The sequence below is a fragment of the Chiloscyllium plagiosum genome, chromosome 3, assembly GCF_004010195.1.
Source record: "Chiloscyllium plagiosum isolate BGI_BamShark_2017 chromosome 3, ASM401019v2, whole genome shotgun sequence".
NCBI classification, from domain to species: domain Eukaryota; kingdom Metazoa; phylum Chordata; class Chondrichthyes; order Orectolobiformes; family Hemiscylliidae; genus Chiloscyllium; species Chiloscyllium plagiosum.
In genome coordinates, this window is record NC_057712.1 from 28187692 (window position 1) to 28212998 (window position 25307).

The following is a 25307-nucleotide window of genomic DNA, read 5'->3' on the forward strand; positions in this document are numbered from 1 at the left end:
GCCAGTCAATCTCTAACTTGTCCCCACTCAATGTTCCCAGTGATGGGAGAGAGGCAGTGTACTAATTGCACAAGTGGAAGCTGGGGCTCTCACTAAGTGGCCAAGTCAACAGGTTTCCCTGCATAAACTGTTGATGGTGGGGGAAATCTCTCCTTAATTAACCCCCAGAGGCATTGGAAGTCATTCCCCTCTCCTCATGGCTTCTGAAAATTACAGATCCTGGTCCCTTTGCCAAGCCTATTCACTTGACCTACAAAATCTTTGAAAGGATAGATCCTGTGTTGAATGCCTTCTGAAGCCTCAAGTACATCATTTTCAGTGACAACATGGGCACTTGTAGTCTGCTGTTCTGATCAGCAAGCAGCTGAATGCCCTGTCACAAAGGGACAGAAAGCCTACCTCCAGCCTCTTAACAGCAATGGATGCTGCAGGGCAGTTGCTCCTCTCCTGGGCAGTCTCACCTCAACTTTAGTCTAGTGGTTTGATTAGATTAGATTAGATTACTTTTTGTTGTTGCCCTTTAGGGAAGGAAATCTGCCATCTCTACTTTGTCTGGCCTACATGTAACTTGAGACCCGAAGGCATGTGGTTGACCTCTAACTGTCCTCTTTGATGGCCACTTAAATTGCCGGGCAATTAGGGAGGGGCAATAGACGCTGGTCCAGCCACTGATGCCCACATCTCATGAACAAGTTTGTTGTTGGAGGTTCAGTGTACAGCAACAGCAGACCCTCAAAATTCAGCCCCAAGTATTTGAATCATTAGCCTATGTCTCTGGAACACAAACCCAGTGATGTGTCACTATGCTCATGAAATTCAAAGTATAGTGAAGTGCAAAATGACACCATTACACTTGGACCAAGAGGAGCTATCAAGTTAGTCCCACTCTTCTGCTTTTCCTTATGTCGCTACATTATTGCTTTCTTTAACAGTTTGTCCATTCCCTTTTGGAAAGCTGCTATTAAATGTGTATTGAGTAATCTTTCAAGGCACTCACATCTTGACATGGAACTATACTGCCATTTCTTTGTTGTAGTTGGATTAAAATCATGGAATACCCTCTCTAACTGTGGCTAACATCCACTGGTTCAAGAAGGCAGTGATCACTGCCTTCTCAAGAGAACTTACAAAAGGGTAATGATTTAATTTTTTACTTGTTCATGAGATGTGGGCATCAGTGGCTGGACCAGCGTCTATTGCCCCTCCCTAATTGCCCGGCAATTTAAGTGGCCATCAAAGAGGACAGTTAGAGGTCAACCACATGCCTTCGGGTCTCAAGTTACATGTAGGCCAGACAAAGTAGAGATGGCAGATTTCCTTCCCTAAAGGGCATAAGTGAATCAGATCAGTTTTTACAACAATCAACATGATTGTTCTTAAGTCCTTTTTTCCTCATTGAATTTAAATTTCACAATCTGTAAGAGAGAGATTTGAACCAGTGAGCACATTACATTAACCTGGCGTTCTGGCTAAATAGTCCTGTGACATTACAATTACAATACCGCCTCCCTCAGAATGTTGGACATGCCAGCAATGCTTTTAGGCTTGACAGAATAATTAAATAAAACACCCTACCACAGGATGTATTCCAAATCTTAACCATTCATAGTATGAGGAAAATCTCTATTTAAACAATCTCGGATTCTTTCACCAGTCACCTTAAACCAGTGCAGTCTGTCCATGACCCTTCAAAGAAATAAATTGCATCATGCTTTCATGATTCCATACATCTGCTCCAAATCTCCTCTTGGTAATTCCTGTTATATGTTGAGCAACCCAGCTTCTCCAAATTACACACTGCAATCCCCTTTGCCCTGGATTTATTCCAACAGATCTTTTCTATACCCTCTCCAAAGCCTTAATACCCTTCCTGAAATACGGTGCTCAGAGTTGAACAGAATAATCCAGCTGATGCCAAATTAATGTTTTATATTGGATGGATATAACTTCCTGGTTTTTGCTTCTATTTATAAAGTTCAAGATCCCATATGTTTGATTAACTGAATTTGTTAACTTCTCCTGTCACCTACAGAGATTTGTGTACAAATAGCCCAGGTCTCTCCTCTTCAATGTACTTTAAAATTGCATTGTTTAATATGTGGTATCTCTTTGTTTTTCTTCATATCAAAACATATTACTTCTCACTTATCTTTGTTTAATTGCATCTAGCATGTATTCACCTATTACATTAATATGCTTCAGTCCTCTTGATGTCTCTGACTATCTTCCTCAGTTTATGGCACTTCCAGGTTTTTGTATCAGTTGCACATATTGAAACTGTGTCTTTATTTCCAAGTCCAAGTTATTAATATCTATTAAAAACAGCAGTATTTCTATTTTTGAACTTTGGAAACTGTATTGCTTTTTCCAGTACAAAAAGACAGTCATTATCACAATTCTGTTTCTACCCCTTAACCAGTTTTATCCTTTGACCAATTTTGTATCAATACAGCTCATGCGCTGCTTATCATGTAGATTTTAAACAAAGCCCATAATTTGTTATGAAGCACATTGTTGGAAGTCAATTAATGCAACAGCCACTGAACTGCCCTCATTCTTTCTTTTAACTCTTCAGCAATCTCAGTTAAGTTACCCAAACACATCCCACCCTCAACAGATCCAAGCAAGCTATATTTTATTCATCCATGTTTGTCCAAATGGCTGCTAATTTTCTCTTGGATTATTGTTTTGAAAAGTATCCTCACCCTTGGTGTCCTGCAGACCCACCTGTAATTAACACGTTTACCCATCTCTTCTTCAACAACTGCAAAGCTCTGTGGCTGCTGGAGATCTAAAATAAAAGCCAAGTGCTGGAGAAACTGGTCTGGCAGCAGCTGTGGAGAGAGAAACAAAGTTCACATTTTGAGTCTGATATGACTGTTCTTCAGAGGACTGTTGCTCTGTTGCTACTTTTTAATCTTCTTAAGACGTGCAAGGGAGAGCTGCATAAACTGCTGCCAAGACATGGTGAAGGCTGCAGCGATGATTGAGCAGTGGAATATGGATGAATGCAGGAGAGATGATGTATCCTCAAAGAACTTGGCAATCTCTCATTCAGCAGAGAAATTGTCACAACTCTTCAGTTTCAGTGATCAAACTGTCAGCTTCAATGAAGAAGTACACCCTGCAGTGAATGCATTGGGTTGACCCTGGTGAGTTGTTGACAGCTCTGGATCCACTGAGTGTTAAAAGCAGAATGCAGGATTAAACAGATACAATACATGTCTACATAATCTCATTGTCTTTCCAACATCTCCAAGTAGGTCCCCACTTCAAAGCAGACCAGGAAAAATCTGAAAAAGAGTGCCACATAACTACTGTGACTACTGCCACAACTGAGGCTCCTGAATATACTTTCCACTACCCACCACCACCACTACAGCTGTCTCTTAACACCAAGCAAGTCAATTCTGTATGACGTCTCCAAGACAATCTCTTTTTCCAGACTTGTATCCACCCTCCCGGAAGCCTTGACTCGAGGAATGTTGGGCAATTAACTTTATATTCCAATGTGATCATTTCTTATTCCTGTAAACTCCAGAGAACATGGACTCATTTTGCTCAGTATCTCATCATTGTCCCTCTAATTTTCATATTTACTAAGTTCAGGGTGGCGGGGGGGGGGGAGACCTTTGTTTCACTGAGGTTGTGAACATACAGAGTAAGTTGCTAGCTGTTGCAGCAAATGTATTTTTATTGAGTTCCCTGAAACAGAGCTGGACAAGTTCCTAAGTGTGGTCGACATCACTACACATACAGATAACGGGTGAGTTCTTGGGGATGTGTTTCTGAGGCAACTGGCCTCCTGCAAATTGGTTGATTGACTTCAGATGTTCGGCAGGAATTTCCAAGTTTTTTTTAATCCCTTCCATTTCCTCATGTGGTGTTTGATTTCTGCTGGGAAATTGGAAGGCTGGCATGAAGGGATGAGGTAGATGAAGATCACTGTGTTCAAAAATGACACGTGACTGTTTGTTTAATAGAGTGAAGCAGCTGATTTTTTTTTCCATCTTTGGTTTCATAAATAATATGTGATTTGAACGGTCTTCCTTGGGATCTTCACCTGCTCTGCCCTTTGTCTCATATTCTCTCCCTTGTTATTACAAAATTAGTAGCAATCAAGAGCCAGCATATACAGTACTTTAGTTCATACTTAATTCAAAACTGATGAGTGCTGTGCACATATTTCTCAAATATTTTTCTTGCTTATTCCATGAAAAGGTTCACGTCCTCTCTGAATGATCATAATCCTCTGGTTAGCATTCATGTATAATATTCCAGTCCACTGTCTCCTGTATCAGCCCTGAGCCACTGCCAACTTCTTTTCAAATGACTGCAATGAACATTTGCCCCTGAGAACTGGAATGAGTTTACACAAATCTATTTCAGAGAATCATAGAATCTCTACAGTGTGGAAACAGGCCCTTTGGCCCAACACATCCACACCGACCCTCCGAAGAGTATTCCACCCAGACCCATAGCCCCTATTGCTCTACATTTACCCCTAACTAATGCACCTCACCTACACATCCCTGAACACTGTGGGCAATTTAGTGTGGCCAATTCACCTAACCTTCACATCGATTGGGTTATGGGTGAACCCGGAGGAAACCCACACAGACATAGGGAGGAGGTGCGAACTCCACACAGACCGTTGTTCGAGGCTGGAATTGAACCCAGGTCACTGGCGCTGTGCCAGGTGTGATCTTCCAAATGCTTAGCGAAGTCAAATAAAAACTGCATAGTAGGATTGATTGTTCACCCAAAACTTGCAAACAAAATACTTATCTTTTAAACCTCAATTATTGCCTTTGGCAAATATTGTACTGCATACTAACCTGAACAAACTTTGTGCACCAATACCATTTTCACAGTTGTTAGTGATGTAGTTATAGTACAGAAATAAGACTTTGGTGATCAACCTGTTTCCTAAATTACCTTGTATTACTGAACAAACCAGTTCAGGGATATTATTATAGACTTCTGGAGCAGGTGGGACTTGAACCTAGGCCTTCTGTCCCAGAAGCAGAAACACTACCACTGCACTCCCTGTTGAATTCTAACATTATGCCGTATATTGTGCTGGCATGTAGAATATTTCTTAAATTAATATTCAAAAGTGCATGTAACGCAATAACTTATGGAGGTACTTAATGCCAAATTGCTTTGTCTTCTTTATAGTCTTTACAAGATGTTTAACAAGGAACTTGGAAGTTGCATTCATCTGATGAGGTCAATCAATGCAGAAAATACCCAGCAACTTCAAAATAAAATTTAGGAATATTTCAAAGAGCGCCAAGTGTTAAAACGTGCAGTTAACAGATTGTTCACCTTTTCTGTCATCTCCACTGTGTCAAGTTCACCTCTGCTGTCTTGTTCCTGTCTGCCTTTACACGTCTTGGATGTTTCATCAAACTTGATTTATTTCATATTGCCTTTCCACTGATTTCTGAAGTTTGTTTTGTAATGATTTGTAAGTAGCATATAAAATTATGAAGACAGTCAGATTTGCATATGTCTTGCACTTCTGTTTTACTGAGCAGATTGGAAGTTGTACCAATCAAATGGGCCAGATCACTATAGTCACACTACACAATTCCAATGCAAAAGTAATTGAATGCTTCAATGTTGAGTCCCGTATACTGGCCATGGCGTATGTCCCAGAAGATGACAAGCCAGAAGAATCTGATGTCTTTTCTGACTCTGAATCTATGAGTACAAAGTCCACTGAAACTCCAACCATCTGTCTTGGCATGGAAGAAGGAAGGTAAGATATACAATGGAAAAAATCCAGTAATTGACTATAAGATTAACTAGATATATAACTGCAGTATGTATTATGTTTATGCTATGTTTTTCAGTTAAACAGAAAAAACAATGTAAATCAATAAAAATGGGATTTCAACATAGTAGTGGATTCATTCAGTAGCAATATCATATTGTAAGCAATATCAATTGTACGCAGCTTTAAAACGATAAGAAAATATAGTGTTAATTCAGTAGCCTGTAGTAATATTATGAGTGTAACTGATGTCACTATTGGATAAATCAGACCCCGGACTAAAATCTGGCTTAATACATCTGGCTTATTTTGTTTTCTTTTATATTTAATGATGTGGTTGCTGAAATGGAAACACACAGTGCTACAGATCTGGTTTTAACAATCAAAACAGAAGTGCATAGCACAAAATAAATGAAGATTAAGAAGAATAAAGCAAGTTCTTTACACACAACACAATTTGAAAGATTTTGAAATACTCTGCTAAAATACAATCTCATCTATGCAAATGCCATCACTTTACAGTACTCAACTACCAACAAGAGTTCCGTCTCAGTCACATCTCGAGGTTTGCCTTAACTGTTTCTCTCAACTCTCTTCCTTGAGAGTTAGATGGCCTTTTCTTTTATTTTTCAGGATTAGACTGGTGCTGGAAAAGCACAGCAGTTCAGGCAGCATCCGAGGAGCAGGAAAATCAACGTTTCGGGCAAAAAGCCCTTCATCAGGAATACAGGCAGAGTGCCTGAAGGAGGGGAAATGAGGAAACTGGTGAAGTCATAAAACTAAGCTTAAACTTTCTTAGCTTCAAATAACTCTTTTGGGATTTGAACTGAGCCCTTCTGGCCTGGAATTTTCAACCAAATCCCCATGCATTGAGATTCTGAAAGGACTGCTTTCTCAAGGAAAAACTATTCTTAGATCTGACTACAACTAGGTCTTCGGCAAACTGAAATCAAAACCTTTCCAATCTATGGGACTTTCTCCGAAGCAAAAAAATTTTGCGTCGCTGCAATAATTTGGGAAACCTGCTGCTCAATGCACTCCCTGATTGGGAGTTAGATCGACCAGAAGAGTTGTCGCTGGGCTGCTGTTCCGTGATTTCCAATAGGTGTTGCACCAATATATTTGGCTCCCTTTGGTTTGCATGTATGCACTGGAATGTCTGCAGGACGAGATGGTGAGGAGAAATCCCTGCCATGTAGCAACAGAATATCCATAGGTGTTAAAATTTTAACAATAATACATGATCTTCTGACCCTAAAGAGGTGTAATCACAGATTGGTACACTTGTAAAGCAGATAATAACTTGTCTCAGCCTTTTTGCCGTTGTGTCAAAGTCCTGTAGTCATGTGCCTTTAATCAGGAATAAAATATTCTCAGCCAAAGTAACCCATGAAATCCAAACTGTGGCACAAAAGGCTTTTGTACAAACAGTCCTTGAACACTGGAGCTTTGTTTTGACTAGATCCTTCCCATCTCATCTGAAGCTCTTTGACATAGTTTAGTGTAAATATGTGAGACCATAGATACCACTTAGTCTTCGGTGATATATATACTTTCTCAGAGAGTGGCACATTTTCTAACCAAAGCTGTAAATGAATACCTTTTATCTCTGTTCAAGCACTTTTTGTTTATTCCTTTCACGCATTTTGTTGCAGAAAGTCTTCATTGTTTTAATGTAACACTTTTTTAAGCTAAGTATTGAATTTTCATCTTGTGTTGTGATCTGTTGGAAGATTATAAAACATGGCACCGACTATTTTCATGGTGTTGTGTCAAAATTCCCCATGATTATTGTATTTGAATGAGGAGGTATTTATTTCTTACTCTTGGAATGAGAGAGTCAATTTTAAGTTGCCCAGTAGCAAGTTTTTAGCAAATAAAAATATAAAGGTTTGTTTACTTTTCAAATCCTTGCCCTGGAGGCTATTAAAGAAACTATGTCTCACTCTCACTGTCACACACCAAAACCAGCTGCAGATGTAGATGTAAACAATACCGATAAAACAAAATGGAATTGAGGTCAGTCCACATTTTAATGCAGGCCTGCTGTTGTTTTATTGTCTTGTTTGAAGTGAAGGCTTTGAAATTGTAGAGCTGCCTTGGCAGTTGATATTATTTCTTTACCTGTTCTGGCAGAGGTTCATTTCATAGTTAAGCTTGAAGATGGAATGAGATGGGGGAGAGAGAAGGGCATTATTTCTTTCTCAAGAAGTTGGGAGGAGGCACATTAGCTACCCAATTGCTGCAGCAACCCAAAAGCCTTTTACCAAACTCCTTCCTACCCTATAGTCAGCTTCCACAACAGTTTGCGACATTTTAAAGTCTGGAGTAAAAACAATCTCTGCATCATGTGACTTGGAGAAAATGCCAAGTCATCCTCCAAATAAAGCAAAGAAGCAATTCAAACTGTGGTATGTTATCCATTCTCACATCTGCTGTGATGGTTGTAAACTCCTTAACGTTTCTTATTGCTCAGAGAGCTGGTACAGACACAAATGGGCCAAATGGCCTCTTCTGCACCATAACAATTACATGACTGTGCTTATCAGTTAAATGACTTTGTGTTTGAAATAAGGTTAATGAAGTTGACAGTGCCTTTATATTTGTAATGTGGAGGTGCTGGTGTTGGACTGGGGTGGACAAAGTTAAAAATCACGTGACACCAGGTTATAGTCCAACAGGTTTATTTGAAAATACAAGCTTTCGGAGTGCTGCTCCTTTGTCAGGTAACCAGTGGGGCAGGTTCATAGGACACAGAATTTATAGTAAAAGAGCAAAGTGTTATACAACTGATGTGATGTATTGAACAAACCTAGATTCCTATTATGTCTTTAATCACATTGAATGGGGATGTAGGTTTTGATTGATTACTATGTTAAATCCCAGAATTTCTTTCAAGTCACAGTTCCAAGACAACTTAAGGATTTATCTGGATAAAAAAAAGTGATATCTCAGCTCAGACAATACATTAAAGGTGTGAGGTTAGAGTCTGTCTGTATTCCAACCTTGAGTCAGACTGGTTCTGTTTTTAAAGTAAGAATTTCTAAAATGTCACATGGACTGACTGCCTACAGATTGTGTACTTTTTGAACAAAATAGAATGTATCTGCAAATGCAAATCCACCCCATAGACTTATGTGTGTGTGCATGTGTATGTGCACAAGTGTGACAGAGTATATGTCTGTGAGAGGGTGTATGTGAGAGAGAGCGGGTCTGTGTGAGTATGTCAGTGTGATGAGTGTGTGTGTGTGAGACTGTATAAGAGTGTATAGTGTCTTGGGGTCACGCGTAGTGTGAGATGAACCCAAGATCCCAGTTGAGACCACCCTCATGGGTACTGAACTTGTCTGTTAGCCACTGGCGCGCTCACACACACAGTGCACACCCTCTCACAGGTATATACTCTGTCACATTTGCGGACACACACTCCATCAAGCACGTGCGGACACACACTCCCTCTCTCCCACACATGCACGCACACACACACATATAAGTCTATGGGGTGGATTTGCATTTGCAGATTTGCTTTAGGTTTTGCCCTGTGTTAGTCTTTCGGGAGCCATTATTTTACCAGTATGTGTCAGAGAACAGATGATTGGTGCCCTTCTGGATGACGATAAGAGAGCTTTTGTATTGTGAAACGTTACAATCAGAGCTAATTAAAGACATTAGCTCACGTTCAGTTTAGAATAAACAAGAATTGATTTTTGATTAGAGAATATCTGTGGATTGGAAAACATTTTGTTGCCTTTCACCCTCCAGACAATACCAATATGGGAGGCAATGACCCAGTGGTATTATCGCTGGATTGTTAATCCTGAGACTCAGATGATGATCTGGGGTCCCGGGTTTGAATCCTACTAGGGTAAATGGTGGATTTTGAATTCAATTTTAAGAATCTGGAATTAGAAATCTAATAATAACCAACAATCTGTTGTCAATTGTCAGAAAAACCTATCTAGGAGGGAATCATCCTTACCTGATCTGGGCAATAAATGCTGGCCTGGCTAATCTTCATCCCATGAATGATTTTTTTTTAAAAAAAGACCAGGAATTGAAAGAAACAGTTAAGTTTCTCGAATTTTTGAGAATCTCTGTTGTTTGAGTACTATAAACCTATGGAATTGGGATAGATAGGATATTGTTCTGTTGCGTGTTCTGAAATCTTTCAAATTGTGTTATTTGTAAATAGCTTGTTTTTTTTTCAAATGTAATCTTGATGTCTTTTGTGTAATATATTTATGTCTTATTGTTAAAACCAGCATTGAACCCTTATGTTTTAGTGAAAGACCACCCATCAAATAAAAATACAAACCATGATCTGTGAAGCTGGATTTCAATCAGGAATCTGACTTGTCATCAGCTGTGAACATAAGACAAACAGTACAATGGCATTTGAAATAAGATGTTTAGAAAATTTCAATTCTTGATGCACTATGCCACAACATGACAGACAAACTACTCTTTGAAGGGTCGACTGTCCTGATGGAATACTTATCCCTTTTCATCTAAAATCAGATTAGAGAATCATGAACATTTTCTTTCTTTGGTGAAGTGGCTTACATTTGTTCCTTGCCCACTTCTGGTACTGTAATACTGCCCTTGTGTGACCCAGAACAGCGCAGCTCCAGTGTGGAACAATAGTTATAATCATTTTGCAAATATAAACACTTTGGTTGGATTTTCTGATATTTATGGTTAAGGAAGGCAGATTGGGATATGAGTGGTCAGCTGTCATGCCTACCTTATTATAAGATACAGTGATACAAGGCCATTTAAACTATCAATTCTAAACCACCATTCAATATTTAAAGAAGCTCTTACTATCCCTCTTCATGTTACTTGCTTATTTACCTTCAGAGTTTATTTTCTGTTAGTTTTGGCAATCTTTTATTGGTTTTTCAAACTCTACCTATTCTCTGGCTTACCCCGGTCTTTGTCACATTGCATATCTATTCGCTAAATTGATACTATCTTCACTTTCCTTGGTTAAGTATGGTTGACTTATCACCTTCCTAGAATCCTTTTTCCTCACTGGGATGCATCTTTGTTATAAATCATGAACTATTTTCTCAAACATCATCTGTTGTTCCTCAACTGTCTTTACTGCTAAACCTTCCCAGTGCAGTCCAGCCAATTCTACTCTCATTCTCATGTAAGATCCCAGCTTTGATCTCATAACTATGACTCTATAATGGCTATCAGGTCTATATTTATGTTTGGCACAATTGTTTCCTACCTAAGCCAGTCACTCTCAAACTGAATGCTAAATTCTGCCATGTTGTGGTTCATTTCCGAGGGGTTTTTTACTTTGAAATTATTGAGTCAACCTGTCTCATTTCATCAGATCTAAAATAGCCTGATCCCTGGTTGGATCCACAGTGTTTTAGATTAGATTCCCTGCAGTGTGGAAACAGGCCCTTTGGCCCAACAAGTCCACACCTACCCTCTGAAGAGTAACCCACCCAGACCCATCCCCCTACCCTATATTTACCCCTGGCTAATGCACATAATGCTATGGGCAATTTAGCATGGTCAATTCACCTGGTCTGCAAATTTTTGGATTGTGGGAGGAAACCGGAGCACCCGAAGGGAATCCGCGCAGATACGGGGAGAATGTGCAAACTCCACACAGTCAGTCGCCCGAGGCAGGAACTGAACCGAGGTCCCTGGCGCAGTGCTAACCACTGAGCCACCGTGCCACCCCTGCCACTACCACCGTCACTGTGCCTCCCCCCGCTACCATGCCACTTGTTCAAGAAAACTGTCCCAAATACACTGAACTCTTTCTCATGGCTTCCTCTGGCAATTTAATTTTCCAATCTGCATGGTGATTAAAGTCACCCATGATTAACATCCAGTACTGCCTTTTTTAAAATGCCCTCTCCTAAGTTAATATCTGTACTACAAAAGCTCATGTTTGGATTTTACACACTGCTCCCAGTAATGTCATCTTCCCCTTGTTATTTCTTTCTTCAACCCATATGGATTCTACATCTTCTGATCCAAGATCAATTCTTGCTTTAGTACATATTACACCTATACTAACAGTGCTACCTCATCATCTTTTTCTTCCTGCCTGACATTTTGAAAAGTCACAAAGCCCTGAATATTTAATTTGCAGCTTTAATCTCCTTGTAACCATGTCTGCATAATGGCTGTAAGATTATTCCCATCAACCTTTATTTCTGCTGTTAATTTACCTATTTTATTCCGAATAGTGCATGCAATTAACTAAGCAGATAAGTGATGGCCTAGTGGTATTATTGCTAAACTATTAATTCAGAAACTCAGCTACTATTCTAGGGATCCAGGTTCAAAGCCCGCCATGGCAGATGGTGGAACTTTAATTCAAGAAAGAATCCAGAATTAAGAATGTAACGATGACAATGGAATCATTGTCGATTGTTGGAAAACCCATCTGGTTCACTAATATCCTTTTAGGGAAGGAAGTCTGCCCTTCTTACCCTGGTCTAGACTTTGTGAATCCAGACCCACAGCAATGTGATTAAGTAAAAACTGCCCTTTGGGCAATTAGGGATGGGCAATAAATGCTGGCCTAGCCAGAGATGCTCGCATCCCCCCCCCACCCCGAGTAAATTTTAAAAAGTAGAGAGCTATTTATTTTGCAGTTTTAAAAACTTGAACCCCTTTGACTCTATTTGCTGTAGTTAAAAAGTATTTGTACATTCTGTCCCTCTCTGGGTATCATTGTATAAATAGCTGTCCTGCAATGCCATCATCACCTTTGCTTTGTAAGCCTTTGTAGCCCCTCTCCAGAATTCTGCATTCCTCGATTTAATTTAAAGACCGCCCTCTCAGCATGGTGAAGTCGTCAGCCAATTAGCAGTGCAATGGGTGATGGGTCCACCAATCAAGAAACTGTGCTAGGATGTCATATAGCCGAGATGTACTGTGAATGAACAAGAAGTCAAAAAGTCACAGAGTATTACAGACCGTTTGGTCCAACTCGTCCTCGCCGATCAGATATCCTGAACTGATGTAGTCCCATCTGCATGAAAATGTTGCCCCTCAGATCCCTTTTAAATCTTTTCCATCTCGTCTTAAACATATACCTTCTGGTTTTGGACTTGCCTAGCCTTGGAAAAAGACCTTGGCTATTCACCCTATCCATGCCCCTCATAATTTTTTTAAAACCTCTATAAGGTCACCCCTCGTCCATGGCAACCATGGTCACTTGCCTCTCAACCTTTCCTCACTACTTGTGTCAGGCTCAAAACAGTGAAGAAGTGAAATCTGAAAATATGGAAATACTGCCACCATCACCAGTAGACATACAGTGATGGCCTTGGTGGCTGATATTTTCTTTCCCAGCAGTGCTTTCACCTCATATCTCTCATAAACCACTTCCAAAGCTTCCGCTTCAGAGATGCAAAACTGGAGCAGGCAATGAAAAATTGCATACATTTGGGTTTTTGAACAAGCTCCTCTTATTTCTGTCAATAACATTTAAGCTAGCAATAAAGACAGTGGCTGAGAATCTGACAAAGTCTGCCAGCATCTGTGGAGGGAGAAACAGTTACCGTTTTGAGTTGACATGACTCTTCTTCAGAACATAGGTAGCAAATGGTGTTTTTTTTTAAATCCTGTGTTAACCTAGTAGGATGGGATGCAAACATAACAGAAACTGAGGATGACCAGAGTGAAAGACAAAGGGAATACTGATGGTGGTAACGGAGAGATAAAGTATGTTAAATAGGTTCAAAGCCATTAAGACAACTGGATGTGGCCATATTGAAGATGAGAGTCATAGAGATCGACCCAACTTGTCCATGCTGACCAGATATCCCAACCTAATCTAGTCCCATTTGCCAGCACTTTGCCCATATCCCTCTAAACTCTTCCTATTCATATACTCATCCAGATGCCTTTTAAATGCTGCAATTGTACCAGCCTCCACCTCTTCCGCTGACAGCTCATTCCATACACGCACCACCCTCTGCATGAAAAAGTTGCCCTTTAGGTCCCTTTTATATCCTTCCTCTCTCACCCTAAACCTATGCTCTCTAGTTCTGGACTCCCCCACCCCAGGGAAGAGAGTTTGTCTATTTATCCTATCCATGCACCTCATGATTTTATAAACCTTTTTGAGGTCACCCCTCAGCCTCCGATGCTCCAGGGAAAACAGCCCCAGCCTGTTCAACCTCTCCCTATAGCTCAAATCTTCCAGCCCTAGCAACATCCTTGTAAACTGGGTTGTAATCAAAATGAAAGTTAGAAGCCATGTTTTGAATCTGTTAAATTTAAGATAGTATTAGAGAATTTCATGAAAATGTGAAACTTTCTCACAGTTGCTCTGACAGATGCATGCGGATTTTCAGCAATATAACTGAAAAGAAAGAGCTCAGCATGTGAATGGAAACCAATATAGACAGCATGGTGTAAATCTTGACTTCATAAAATAGTGTAATACAGGCAATAAGGTCAGCAGCCTATTTTATATTTCCCTCATTGATTTCAAGACGATAAAATCAGATGCATAAAATGAGTTGCTGACCCGTTATAACCCAATTAGACTATCACACAAAGTCAAGATATACACAAATAAATTCCACTAAGTAATACTGGAACCATGTGTTTCATTGGATGCCCTTTCATTTGTGGCATGAGATGCAGTTGATAGCACGTACAATTATGATATCTTTGTTTATCCTACTGCAGCATTTCTGTGTACAAGAGTAATCAGGCTTCGAAAAAAGTTCGATTGCAGCATTTCTTTACTCCGGATAGATCAACAGTGGTGAGCCTCGGATACAAGTTACAATGCCTCTATGCTGGACTTGTTAATGGAAATATTGCTGTCTACACCAAGGCTGAAGGTGCGTAGACATCATCTATTTATTACGAATCCCTCAGAATTTAATTGCAATGTTTTCTTAAATCTTTTAATATATCTGTTTCCATTTTCCTCCACATTAATGTGCTTCGTAAACGTGGAAGCACACCAGAACACACACAATCGATTTTCCCTTGGAGCTTCACACCATTCATCTAGATTTATTTTTATACAATAAAGTAGAAGTAAAATGACCAGTTGAAACATCAATGTGGGTCGAAATTAAGAACTTTAACTGGACATAATCCACCTTGAACTTCTGGACAACATTGTTATTAAATTTCAAAATCTATACTCAGTAAAGTTGTGCATATGGTTAACAACTAGCAATGTTGTTCATCAGAAACTTAAAAAATGGTCTATTCTTCTAACGTTTAACACAAGCTGAGGGACTTGAACGAGAAGCTTTTGCCCAAGAAACCGTGCTTTTAATTTTTTTAGTGGTTTTAGTAAACTTTGTTTTAAAATGACTGTTACAATAAAAGTTCCATATTTTTAACCCAATGGGCTACAAACCTAGCTCTTCCCACCTTATTTTTAAATGAATTTAGTGAAAAAATGAGATACTAAGAGGCGGTGGTGCCAGATTTCCGCTAGACTCAATCACCACAGCATTAGGCTGAAGTGAACACATTGTTAACTCCCCAATGACTCTGGCCACATTCCCTCAGTTATACAGTAGATAATGGAAACTGCTTGGGTCTTGTTTCAGCCAGCAAGCCACAAAATAACAAACACCTGGCTGCTGCAACCCCGAGAGCTACAGCAGTACACAAACATCTTTTCCCAGAGCACCAGGTGGTAGTTCCACCCACTCAGCATCCATCAAATCATGAATCTGTAAATAGAGTTGAGTTCACATCAAGGCATGCATAAAGCCCACCACCCCCATACACTTGGGGCAATTGTGGAAAGGATGACTGAGTCATATAGCACAGAAGGAGTCTGTTTGGCCCTTTGAGCCTATGCTCAATTTTTGAAAGAGCTATCCTATTAGACCAACTCTTTTCCTGTAGTCCTGCAAATGTTTTCTTTAAGTATTTGTCCAATTCCCCTTGGAAAGTTGTGATTTAATTTGCTTCCAACACCCTTCCAGGTATTACATTCCAGACAACAACAAGAAAAATGAATATGGTCCTTTTCCATTCGTTTTGCAAAAGTCTTGGCTAATGCTCTCCTCTAACCTGTGTGAGCCAAAGGATGGTCCAGATTATCCATAAAAGTTCAATGGAACCTTCTATCAATGGATCCCAATATGTCTTCACCCTTCCACATTAACTCCAATGGTTCTTTTTCTTGACATCAGTGGTTGTTTAGTCAGGAGGGGGGGGGGTTTAAAATTTCCTTTCACAATAGATGCTTTCTTGATTCTTTATACAATTTGAAGATTGGCAGCTGAAGCTTTACATTTCAATACTCAGCATTGCCCTTTTAAACCTCCCTCTATCCCACTCTACTTTCTCTGCTAAATATTCACTTGCCAACATGTGAAACCATCTATAACACCAATTAGTAACAAGTTACAGGCAGGTTTGTGTGAAGACTACTAATTATTAAAGGTTATATTGAGACTGCCTAAAATTCATGCACCTTGTTGCATTCATAATGAGAAAAGCATGCTTCCATTTGGAGCAATTGAACCAGTTAATAGTTGCTGAAGGAAATTTCGGTTCAGCCAAGTGTCTGCACTTTTAGTTCCATTGTTGCTATTATTTGAGCATGAGATTCAAACTCCCAAGCATTCAATAGTAATGTTATGTCACCGAGACTGTTCTTAGGATATGAGTGGAAGGTAACAAACAGTTGCAGAGCCATACTGTCAGCTGCATGTTGTATTCTTGCCAATTAATTAGTTACATTAGGGAGTTTTATTAACATTAGGGGAGAACAGACATGAAAATCAGCACTTTTTAAACAAGAGCATTTAAAATCAAAAATGTTTCCTGGCAACTTGTTGAACTACCTATTAACTTTTGAAACGTGGCTTTGTCAATCTGGAGTTATTTTACGATCCACTCTTACATTCCTTGACTTCTCAGGTCTTGAGAATCAGATTGTAAACCAGTGTTCCCAATTCCATTACTATCCTGGACAAAATCTCTTTATCTGTCCCTGAAACGTTGATTTCCTACTCCTCGGATGCTGCCCAACCTGCTGTGCTTTTCCAGCACTACCCTCTCGACACCAAAATCTCTTTATGTCAGTACAGAAGCAGTAGTATAATGGTAGAGAGCAGAAGTTTTATCCTTAACTAATGTCCTTCTGTCTTTTCTTGGCCCTGAAATTTTATTGTTTTTCAGCTACTAATCAAAGGAAGATGATGTTTTGTGCAGAATTTTGTATTTCAACCTCAAAGTCTCTGTTTCCCATAACTGTTTATTCTCTCCATTGTTGCTTGAAAGGAGCTTCTCAAAATATTTCCCCGAAGCTTCTGCTAAGCTGTAACCTGAAAGCACCATCTATTTAGACCCGTTCCTCAAATTGTGTAAAGTTCTCTGCAAAATGTAATGATGCCTGCTACTACCAAACAGAATCATAAAATAAACCATAGCAAAAGTGATTTATTGAATATTTTAGCTTACTGCCTAACTTCCAAAATAATAACGAACAATACTATGACTGCAGCTATTTGCTGGCAGAGAGTGCATTTTGTTGTCTGTAGAAGTCAGTTTGTTCAGACATGTTCACGCTGTAGACAGTAGTTCAAAGATACTGTGATCACTGTCATAATTTACTGTTGGAAAAAATATGGCAAAATTCTGTTTGCAGCCGCGGCTGGAAGTTTTCTAATCATCTATTGATCTATTGCATTTAATGTTTAGTAGCAGCCTAGCTGTAATTCACTCAAAGGTCTGTGAAAATAACGTGTCCACTCTGTGGATTGAATTGACCTGCAAACCTGGCTCGGGTTGCAAGGTGGACAATTAAACCTGAGCCATTTGAGTAGAGTACAGTCAGCACATCAGCTTGGTGCTAATTATTGTGATTACTGCATGCAGCCAGCACTCCAATGCTGCGAATGAGCTACATGCACTCCTTAGACCGGTTCTGCACCTCTTAAAAGAGAGGTACATTGTGGCTACAGTATGTCTTGGGAATGGATTGGCAATGAAATCTGATCTGGGAAAGAGAGAAATTTTTTTTTCGTATTGACTCATGGAATTTGGCATCATTGCTGAGTCAGTATTTATTGCCCATCCCTAGTTTCCCTTGAGAATGTGATGGTGAGTTGCCACATGTTCATGTGCTGTAGGTAGGCCTACAAAGCTTTTAGTGAGGGAGTTCCAGGATTTTGACCCAGTGATACTGAAGGAATGGCAATAAATTTTCAGGTCTGGATAGTAATTTGGAAGAGAACGTGCAGGTGCTGGTGTTCCCATGTATCCAATTGGCCTTATAGATGGTAGTGGCTGTGGGTTTAGAAGGAGTTGTCTGAGGAGGTCGACCACAGTAAGATGCAAGATCCCAGGTTTTCACATGTTGCACTCGATGTGGATGTGCTGTGGGCCCTCCAGCCATACTGAGATGACTGGATGCAGAATGGTTGCAGCAAAATGTAGCCAATTCCACCATGATTCATAATTTCAGTGTCTAGGAGATAATCATGTAGTTACTTTTAGATGCCCTCTTTTGTATCTTTTGTATTGTATCTTTAACATTTTGTATCTTTAACATGCAGATTGCATCGTATTTTTATAGTTCTCCCACCTTCTGCTGTGCACTTGCTGTCCACAAGTTGATGTGCTGCAAACACTGTGTCGGTTTGTTTCGCCACCAATAAAATTCCATTTCCCTTGGAACATGCCTTGTAATTCCTTCATAAACAATTTGCATGAATTGCTATCAAGGCACAGAAGCCACCACCAGGAAAATTGAAATGCTGTAACGATCCAGTTTCTGGTCAGCATCCCTCTCTAAACTCCTCAGACAGAGTAAAACCCTAAAGAACTGCAGATGATGTAAATCAGAAACAAAAGCAGAGGTTGCTGGAAAAGCTCAGCAGGTCTAGTAATATCTATGAAGAGAAATCAGAGTTAACATTTTGAGTCCGGTGACCCTCCCTCAGAATGGACCTGAAATGTTAACTCTGATTTCTCTTCACAGATACTGCCAGACCTATTGAGCTTTTCCAGAAACTTCTGTTTATGTTCCTTAGAAAGATTGTCCTGCTGGGAGTTCTTACTCCCACTGACTGCTCCTCCTTCCAGCAGTTTGTCCTGCTCTCTTCATTCTCCCAGTCCTGATTAATTCCAAGACAAGGGTGTACTATGCTACTTGTATCTGCAAGCAACAAGTTGACGCACATGCCTTTATTTCACAATCATCCAGCGAACCTACTCCCTGGAGGCAATTGAAGCTTGTCACAAGTGTGAAGAAGCACTGAAATTGTTACCTCAACTCGATACAATCAGCTGAAATCAACCAGATGAAATCTAACTTATGAGTGATTGACAATCCCTTTAAATAGCATGCGTGGGGAGCCTTTTCACAATGAATGCATGTTCAGCTGTGTGAGGTTGAGATTATGTCTGCTGTAGTGTGGAACTCCATACTAACCCGTTGATTATCAACACAATGTATCTGCTCCGTATGCCTCTGGTCAATGTTAAGGTTGTCCAGACTAATTCTTTTAACAATGGTGCGTCTACTCCATTTAGCATTCCAAGTGTTTGGAGGCCATTTTGGAATATTAAGAGTTCTCTCGGTGTCCAAAAACACTCTCAAGCCCAAGTTCACCCCTGTATGTTAGACATGTGGAAGTAGTCTGTGTTTATTCATTGTGTTGATGCAAAGACCCAGATTGTTCACTGGAAACAGTCGGGGAGGGGGGGGCCAGGATGAAGTGGTTTTTAAATCTGGAAGAGCTGACGCTCCAACTGTCTTACAGAATGTAATTGCTGTGCTCCTTGAAATGATCAGAGGCAGTTCGATTGACCTGATGGGAGATATCTCCATTTAGAAGCCTGCTTCACAGAATTGGAGCCTTCGAGAGCAGGTAGTTTTATTGGAAGAGTGATAAAGATCATGGCAAGGCTTAAGGTTGTAGGGTAAGCAGACACCCAGTTGGGGTAGTGAAGGAAGAGAAAAATTGCAGAGGAGTGGTTGGGTGGGTGTGTGAGTGGAGATTTGTTGGGTTGTCTGGTTGGGTCTGGAAAAACACTCCTGCTCCTCTAAGCCCACAAACATTGCTAAATCAGCACTTCCTGCATGGATTCAGTTCTTCCCATTTCTTTTTGCATTTTCCCCAGTCTGTAAAACATAGTTATTTGTAGTTAAAAGCAGAACGATTGTTAAAATTAAGGAATGCAACCTCATTAGACATTTAAATGATTCAAGATTAGACTGGTGCTGGAAAAAGCACAGCAGGTCAGGCAGCATCTGAGGAGCAGGAAAATCGATGTTTTGGGCAAAAACCCTTCATCAGGATTTTCCTGACTTCCTGTGTTTTTCCAGCACCACTCTAATCGTAACTCTAATCTCCAGCATCTGCAGTACCCACTTCACCTATTTAACTGATCAACCGATTCCTCCTGCCTGCATAAAGCTGGAAGTGGGCAGTCGCTAGACAGGCGCAATTCCAGTTCAGTTATTTTTATCTTAATATTTGAAATGAACATAGCCCACTTGTTCCGAGAGTTATCATACAGACCAGAGAAAGATAGAAGTATAGATGGGTTGCACACAATGGAAGAGATATGTATGTTGGGCTGCAGACCTATTTTACCTCTATAGGCTTTCAACACTCAAATATCTGAAGATAAAATATGCACACCATGTTTTTCATTAGGAGAAAATAAGGTAATCAAAATTAACATTCAAGGTCCAGTAACCCTCAGAGTTCTGTTCTGAGCAAGGGTTCCAACAATTTCTGTTTTTGTTTCTGATTTCCCGTATCCGTGATTCTTTTGGTTTTTATTGTAATCAAACTGTTTTTAACCTCTGGTAAAAAAAAACATAAATTGCTCATTTAACAACTTGACAACTTAAATTTTATCCTTTTTGTTTTGAAAAAAGCATACACCTAGAAACAGTTACACAAATATGGCACGAGTATTATGTGTAGGAATCAGAGAAAAATGTCAGATAAGCAAAGGTCTGGCATAAGTTCAGCTCACAGATGTTGATGAGTTGTTTTTTTTTTCAGTTTTCTCTTGAATCGTTCTGATTATTTGCTTGTCGCATGAGATTATGGATATGCTGACTCTCATTCTTTCATTCACTGTTGGAAGATTCACCCTTGCAGTGTCTGTGAAGATGCTTTGCCCCTTTTCCTTTCAATACGGGAATATTCAGAGAAAGTCTTAGAGGTAAATGGTGAGTGAAAACAGCTATCGGGAGATTTTCTGTTACTTCCCCACATAGAATGGGGAGAGAAAGATTCAGGTGCTTTCTCTTCATGAGCTGGATGTTTTCTCTATATTGTCTACATACAAACCTATAATCACTTGCTCAGGAGGCAGTCCAGTGGTTGTTACTATACTGAGCCCCCACAGTTAGTCAATTGAAAGAAAACAATCAAAGGACTGTCGCTGGACAAACTTGCACTGAGCACATATCCACACCCACACCACACACAACACATTACATGCGTTACCACAGTGCCATAATATGTCTCCACTGTTTGGATAGCACAGCTTCAGTAATCAGAATTGACTGACAGTTTCAAGATCATCCACTGGTTGTAGCTCCTGTGAAACATTTGCATCACTACAAAATATGATTAGAGAAAATGCAAGAAACCTTTAACACATCACAAAAAAAAATGAATCTTGCCCTTCGTCCTTTCTATAGTTTAATGCAGCTATTGGATTAACCAAGTACAATTATGTTTTTGGAGTCTTGTATTCAAGAGATGAACTCATAATTATTTTTACTTCCCATCATTATACATTTAAATGCACGATGGCACCGGCTACTCAAACCCCAGGCAAATGCATTAAAACTTCTATGGGAGATTCCACAGAAGTAATGAAATGAATTTACCCTAGTGTAATGGTACAAGCTAATATTTAAAATTTGATTATTATAATGTTTTTTAGCCGAGGTTTTACATGGGACGTATACACTTAATGGTAAGGTCCTAGGGAGCTTTCCTGAACAAAGAGACCTTGGAGTGCAGGTTCATAGCTCCTTGAAAGTGGAGTTGCAGGTAGATAGGATAGTGAAAAAGGCGTTTGGTATGCTTTCGTTTATTGGTCAGAGTACTGAGTACAGGAGTTGGGAGGTCATATTACAGCTGTATAGGACATTGGTTCGGCCACTGTTGGAATATTGCGTGCAATTCTGGTCTCCTTCCTATCGGAAAGATGTTGTGAAACTTGAAAGGGTTCAGAAAAGATTTACAAGGATGTTGCCAGGGTTGGAGGATTTGAGCTATGGGGGAGGCTGAACAGGCTGGGGCTGTTTTCCCTGGAGCATCAGAGGCTGAGGGGTCACCTTATAAGAATTATGAGGGGCATGGATAGGATACATAGACAAAGTCTTTTCCCTGGAGTTGGAGAGTCCAGAACTAGAGACCATAAGTTTAGGGTGAGAGGGGAAAGATATAAAAGAGACCTAAAGGGCAACTTTTTCACACAGGGTAGTACGTGTATGGAATGAGCTGCCAGAGGACTTGGTGGAGGCTGGTAAAATTGCAACATTTAAGAGGCATTTGGATGGGTATATGAATAGAAGGGGTTTGGAGGGATATGGGCCGGGTGCTCACAGATGGGACTAGATTGGGTTGGGATATCTAGTCGGCATGGACGAGTTGGACCATAGGGTCTGTTTCTATGCTGTACATCTCTATGACTCTATGACTGTATATGGGCATCTAATGCCCGTCCCAACTGCCCTTGAGAAGATGGTGGTAATCTGCAGTCCACCTGCTGTGCGTTGACCCACAATGCTATTAGGGCAGAACATCAATAAGTGTAAGGATCCCAGATTGGCTTTCTGTTATTTGTTAAATTTCAATTTTGCTGATATTTATTTGCTTCAACTATAAAAGGAAATTGGCTTGACTTAGTTTGGTTCAGTGTTGCCACTGTTGTCCCTGAGGTTGTATATTCAAGCCCTGCCCGAGAGCTGAAGTGCATAATCTAGTTTGGCACTCCACTCAGTGCTAAGGATTTGTTGTGTTTGGAAGCTCTCACATTCTGCAAGCAATGTATCTTTGTACAAAAATGCACTTTGAGATGAGGCTGCCTCGTATTTGCCAAGGAATGAGAGAACACATTGTGACTCATCCAAACAAACACTTGAATTTTGTGGATCTGAAATGGTACTCCAAATAGCATAGCTTTAACACCCCAGCTGACTATTTTCAGTGCCCTGGCAAAAAAAAAATTAGACCTTTTATATTAATTACTATATTAACTCTGGTTCAGTGTATCATTCTCAATAAAAGACCATTTTGCTTAGTAATTTGGCAAGTATAAATTGGTTGTGTACTTTCCAGGTAAATTTTGATGACCAGTCAGTGTAGTTGATGGAAAATCAGGTGGAGGAGAAATTGGTTGGATTTCTCAACAGCCGTGTGCTTCAACCTGCCTCTTTCTTTAATTGTTGTTATGCTCAAGAATTCCCAAGTGCAGCCCTAGGAAAATTTCCTCTGTAATGTGTTCTGCTTTCTGACCTGATAACCAGCCTATTCTTTTCCACTGAGAATTGACTGCTTTGCTTAAAGCTAATATAGTGTACTAGAGATTGTAAAACACAGGTTTCAGTTCCTTGGAGACTGTGTTTGCTTACAGAAAGAATAGATAAGTCATTTAAACATAAAGTAGCTTTTAAATAAACTAAATTGTAGCAATCCCAGCCATTCATCCTAATGTAAAACAAATATCTGGTGAACAGGATCACAGATTACATTTCTAATCAGCAGAACAGTCCGATTTCATCACTCCATGGAAACGTCCTTGCATAAACTTTAAAAGCATCTTCCAAAACTCTGAATTCCATCACCTAGTAGAACATAGGCCACAGATGCACCCCCTGGAATACAACCAGATACAAGCTCTCCTCCAAGCCCACACACAATATAATTGTTTATTCGCTATTGCTGGATCAAGATCTTGGTAACATAAGAAATGAGACCCATATCAGCCCGGAATGATGACTTTTAGGTGTCAAAGTTCCAGCAGTAAGAATTGCCTCCATTCTAACACTTTGACTCGTTGCATTCGGTAAAATTAAGACTTAAGTCTTGCAAAGGAGATTGAGTTTGAGATCTGAGCAAAATCAATGCATATTCTGAGTCATTCTTAAACCTGTGACTGAACCATCGGTAATATAAAAGAAAATTCAGCACATTGTTGATCTTGGCATTCTCACAAGTCAGGATTTAAATTTTGCTCTTGAAGTTAGTTTTTCAGCTAAAAGTACTCAGCCTCAGAAACAGGATGAACCTTCAGTATTTTGAATTTTGCTGACTTTAGGTGTGAAATCTGCCTAATGGCATTGGCATCCCTTATTTGCACATATATTTTCTATCCTTTCCAGTTCTTCTGATGTTCTCTGCTTTATCTTTCCGCCCCTGAAGGCAGTGACTCATACTGCCTTATAATTCCATTGATATAGATTAACTCACCCACTTCTGAAACTGCATATTGAGTATTGTTAAGTGTTTTCTACTTTTAAGAAGCCTATAACAAGGCATGGTTCTTTCCATACTCAACATCAACTTAATGTGAACTAAAATCGGAGGCATTCAATGGAGCACATGAATAGATGCAGCTTCCACCAACATCCAAACTTCTGAATGCCGTTGTCAAGTGCTGTCAGGTTTACTTTTTGCACAAACTGCATGTGCAGCTCCTCATTCCTGTATGTAGGAAAATCTGTAGATTACAATGGAGAAACTGAGGGATACTGTTTGAGAGATTAAGCTTGGTGTTTTTGTGAACTGTATTTTTTCACTTTAATACTTAGCCAACCTTACCAAAAATTCTCAACCTTTTGTTTCAGTTGCCAGTCTGATGCTGTTCCCTGTGAATTTGAATCATATATCCAACAATCCATATCTCCTATTTGCTTTTTTGTCAGTTTCATCACTTCTTCTGACACAGGTCTTGGTCTGAAAGAGTGTCCTTGGTTCTGAGATGGCAGCAAATGTACCTCGATTCTGAAACTGTCTACACCATCATCATCCTATCAGCAAAACATCACTCCCCCTTTGAAGGGGGACTTTTATCTGGTTTTTGAAGCCTGGTTTAATATCAAACTTCAGTTAGAAGGAACTGTTTTGGACAAATCATTGGCTTATGTAAGCAAAGTTACATCTCAGAACATTTGGCTGTCAGTACCAATTAGACCATCCTTGCCTGTCTCAGTTAACGATCGGATCTCCTGATTGAGGTGGACAATCGCCTTGTGCCATGGGCTATTTGTATACACTAGCATATAGGAACTCTTCTCCATTGTTTCTAAGGAGCCAAATTGCAGTTGATTCTGTATGTTGGACCAGCAAGTGGAAGGAGCCCATTTGTACTCCAAGTTAGGCCTTCACATGTAGGATCTGAGAATCCCAGTGCGGATTTGGTGTTGCTTGAGTACACTCCTATTTTAATATAAAGACTTTAAACATGAAAAAAGTTTGATTTTGTTCTGTAAGCATGTACCTCCCATGTCCTTGAAGTAAACCCCTTTACAAAACCTGCCCTGTCTCCTGACTCAGTTCTCTCC

The 25307-nt window shown here is 39.9% G+C and overlaps 1 protein-coding gene across 6 annotated transcripts in view; it reads left to right on the forward strand.

Annotated features, from left to right (window-relative positions):
• arhgef10 (Rho guanine nucleotide exchange factor (GEF) 10) overlaps positions 1–25307 on the forward strand; it is a 281643-nt gene that overhangs the window by 192330 nt on the left and 64006 nt on the right. For all 6 annotated transcript variants that reach the window (XM_043679127.1, XM_043679118.1, XM_043679163.1 and 3 more), the window contains 2 exons: positions 5544–5767; positions 14465–14622. In XM_043679127.1, coding sequence (XP_043535062.1) covers positions 5544–5767; positions 14465–14622 — 382 coding nt within the window. The remainder of the gene's footprint in view (positions 1–5543; positions 5768–14464; positions 14623–25307) is intronic.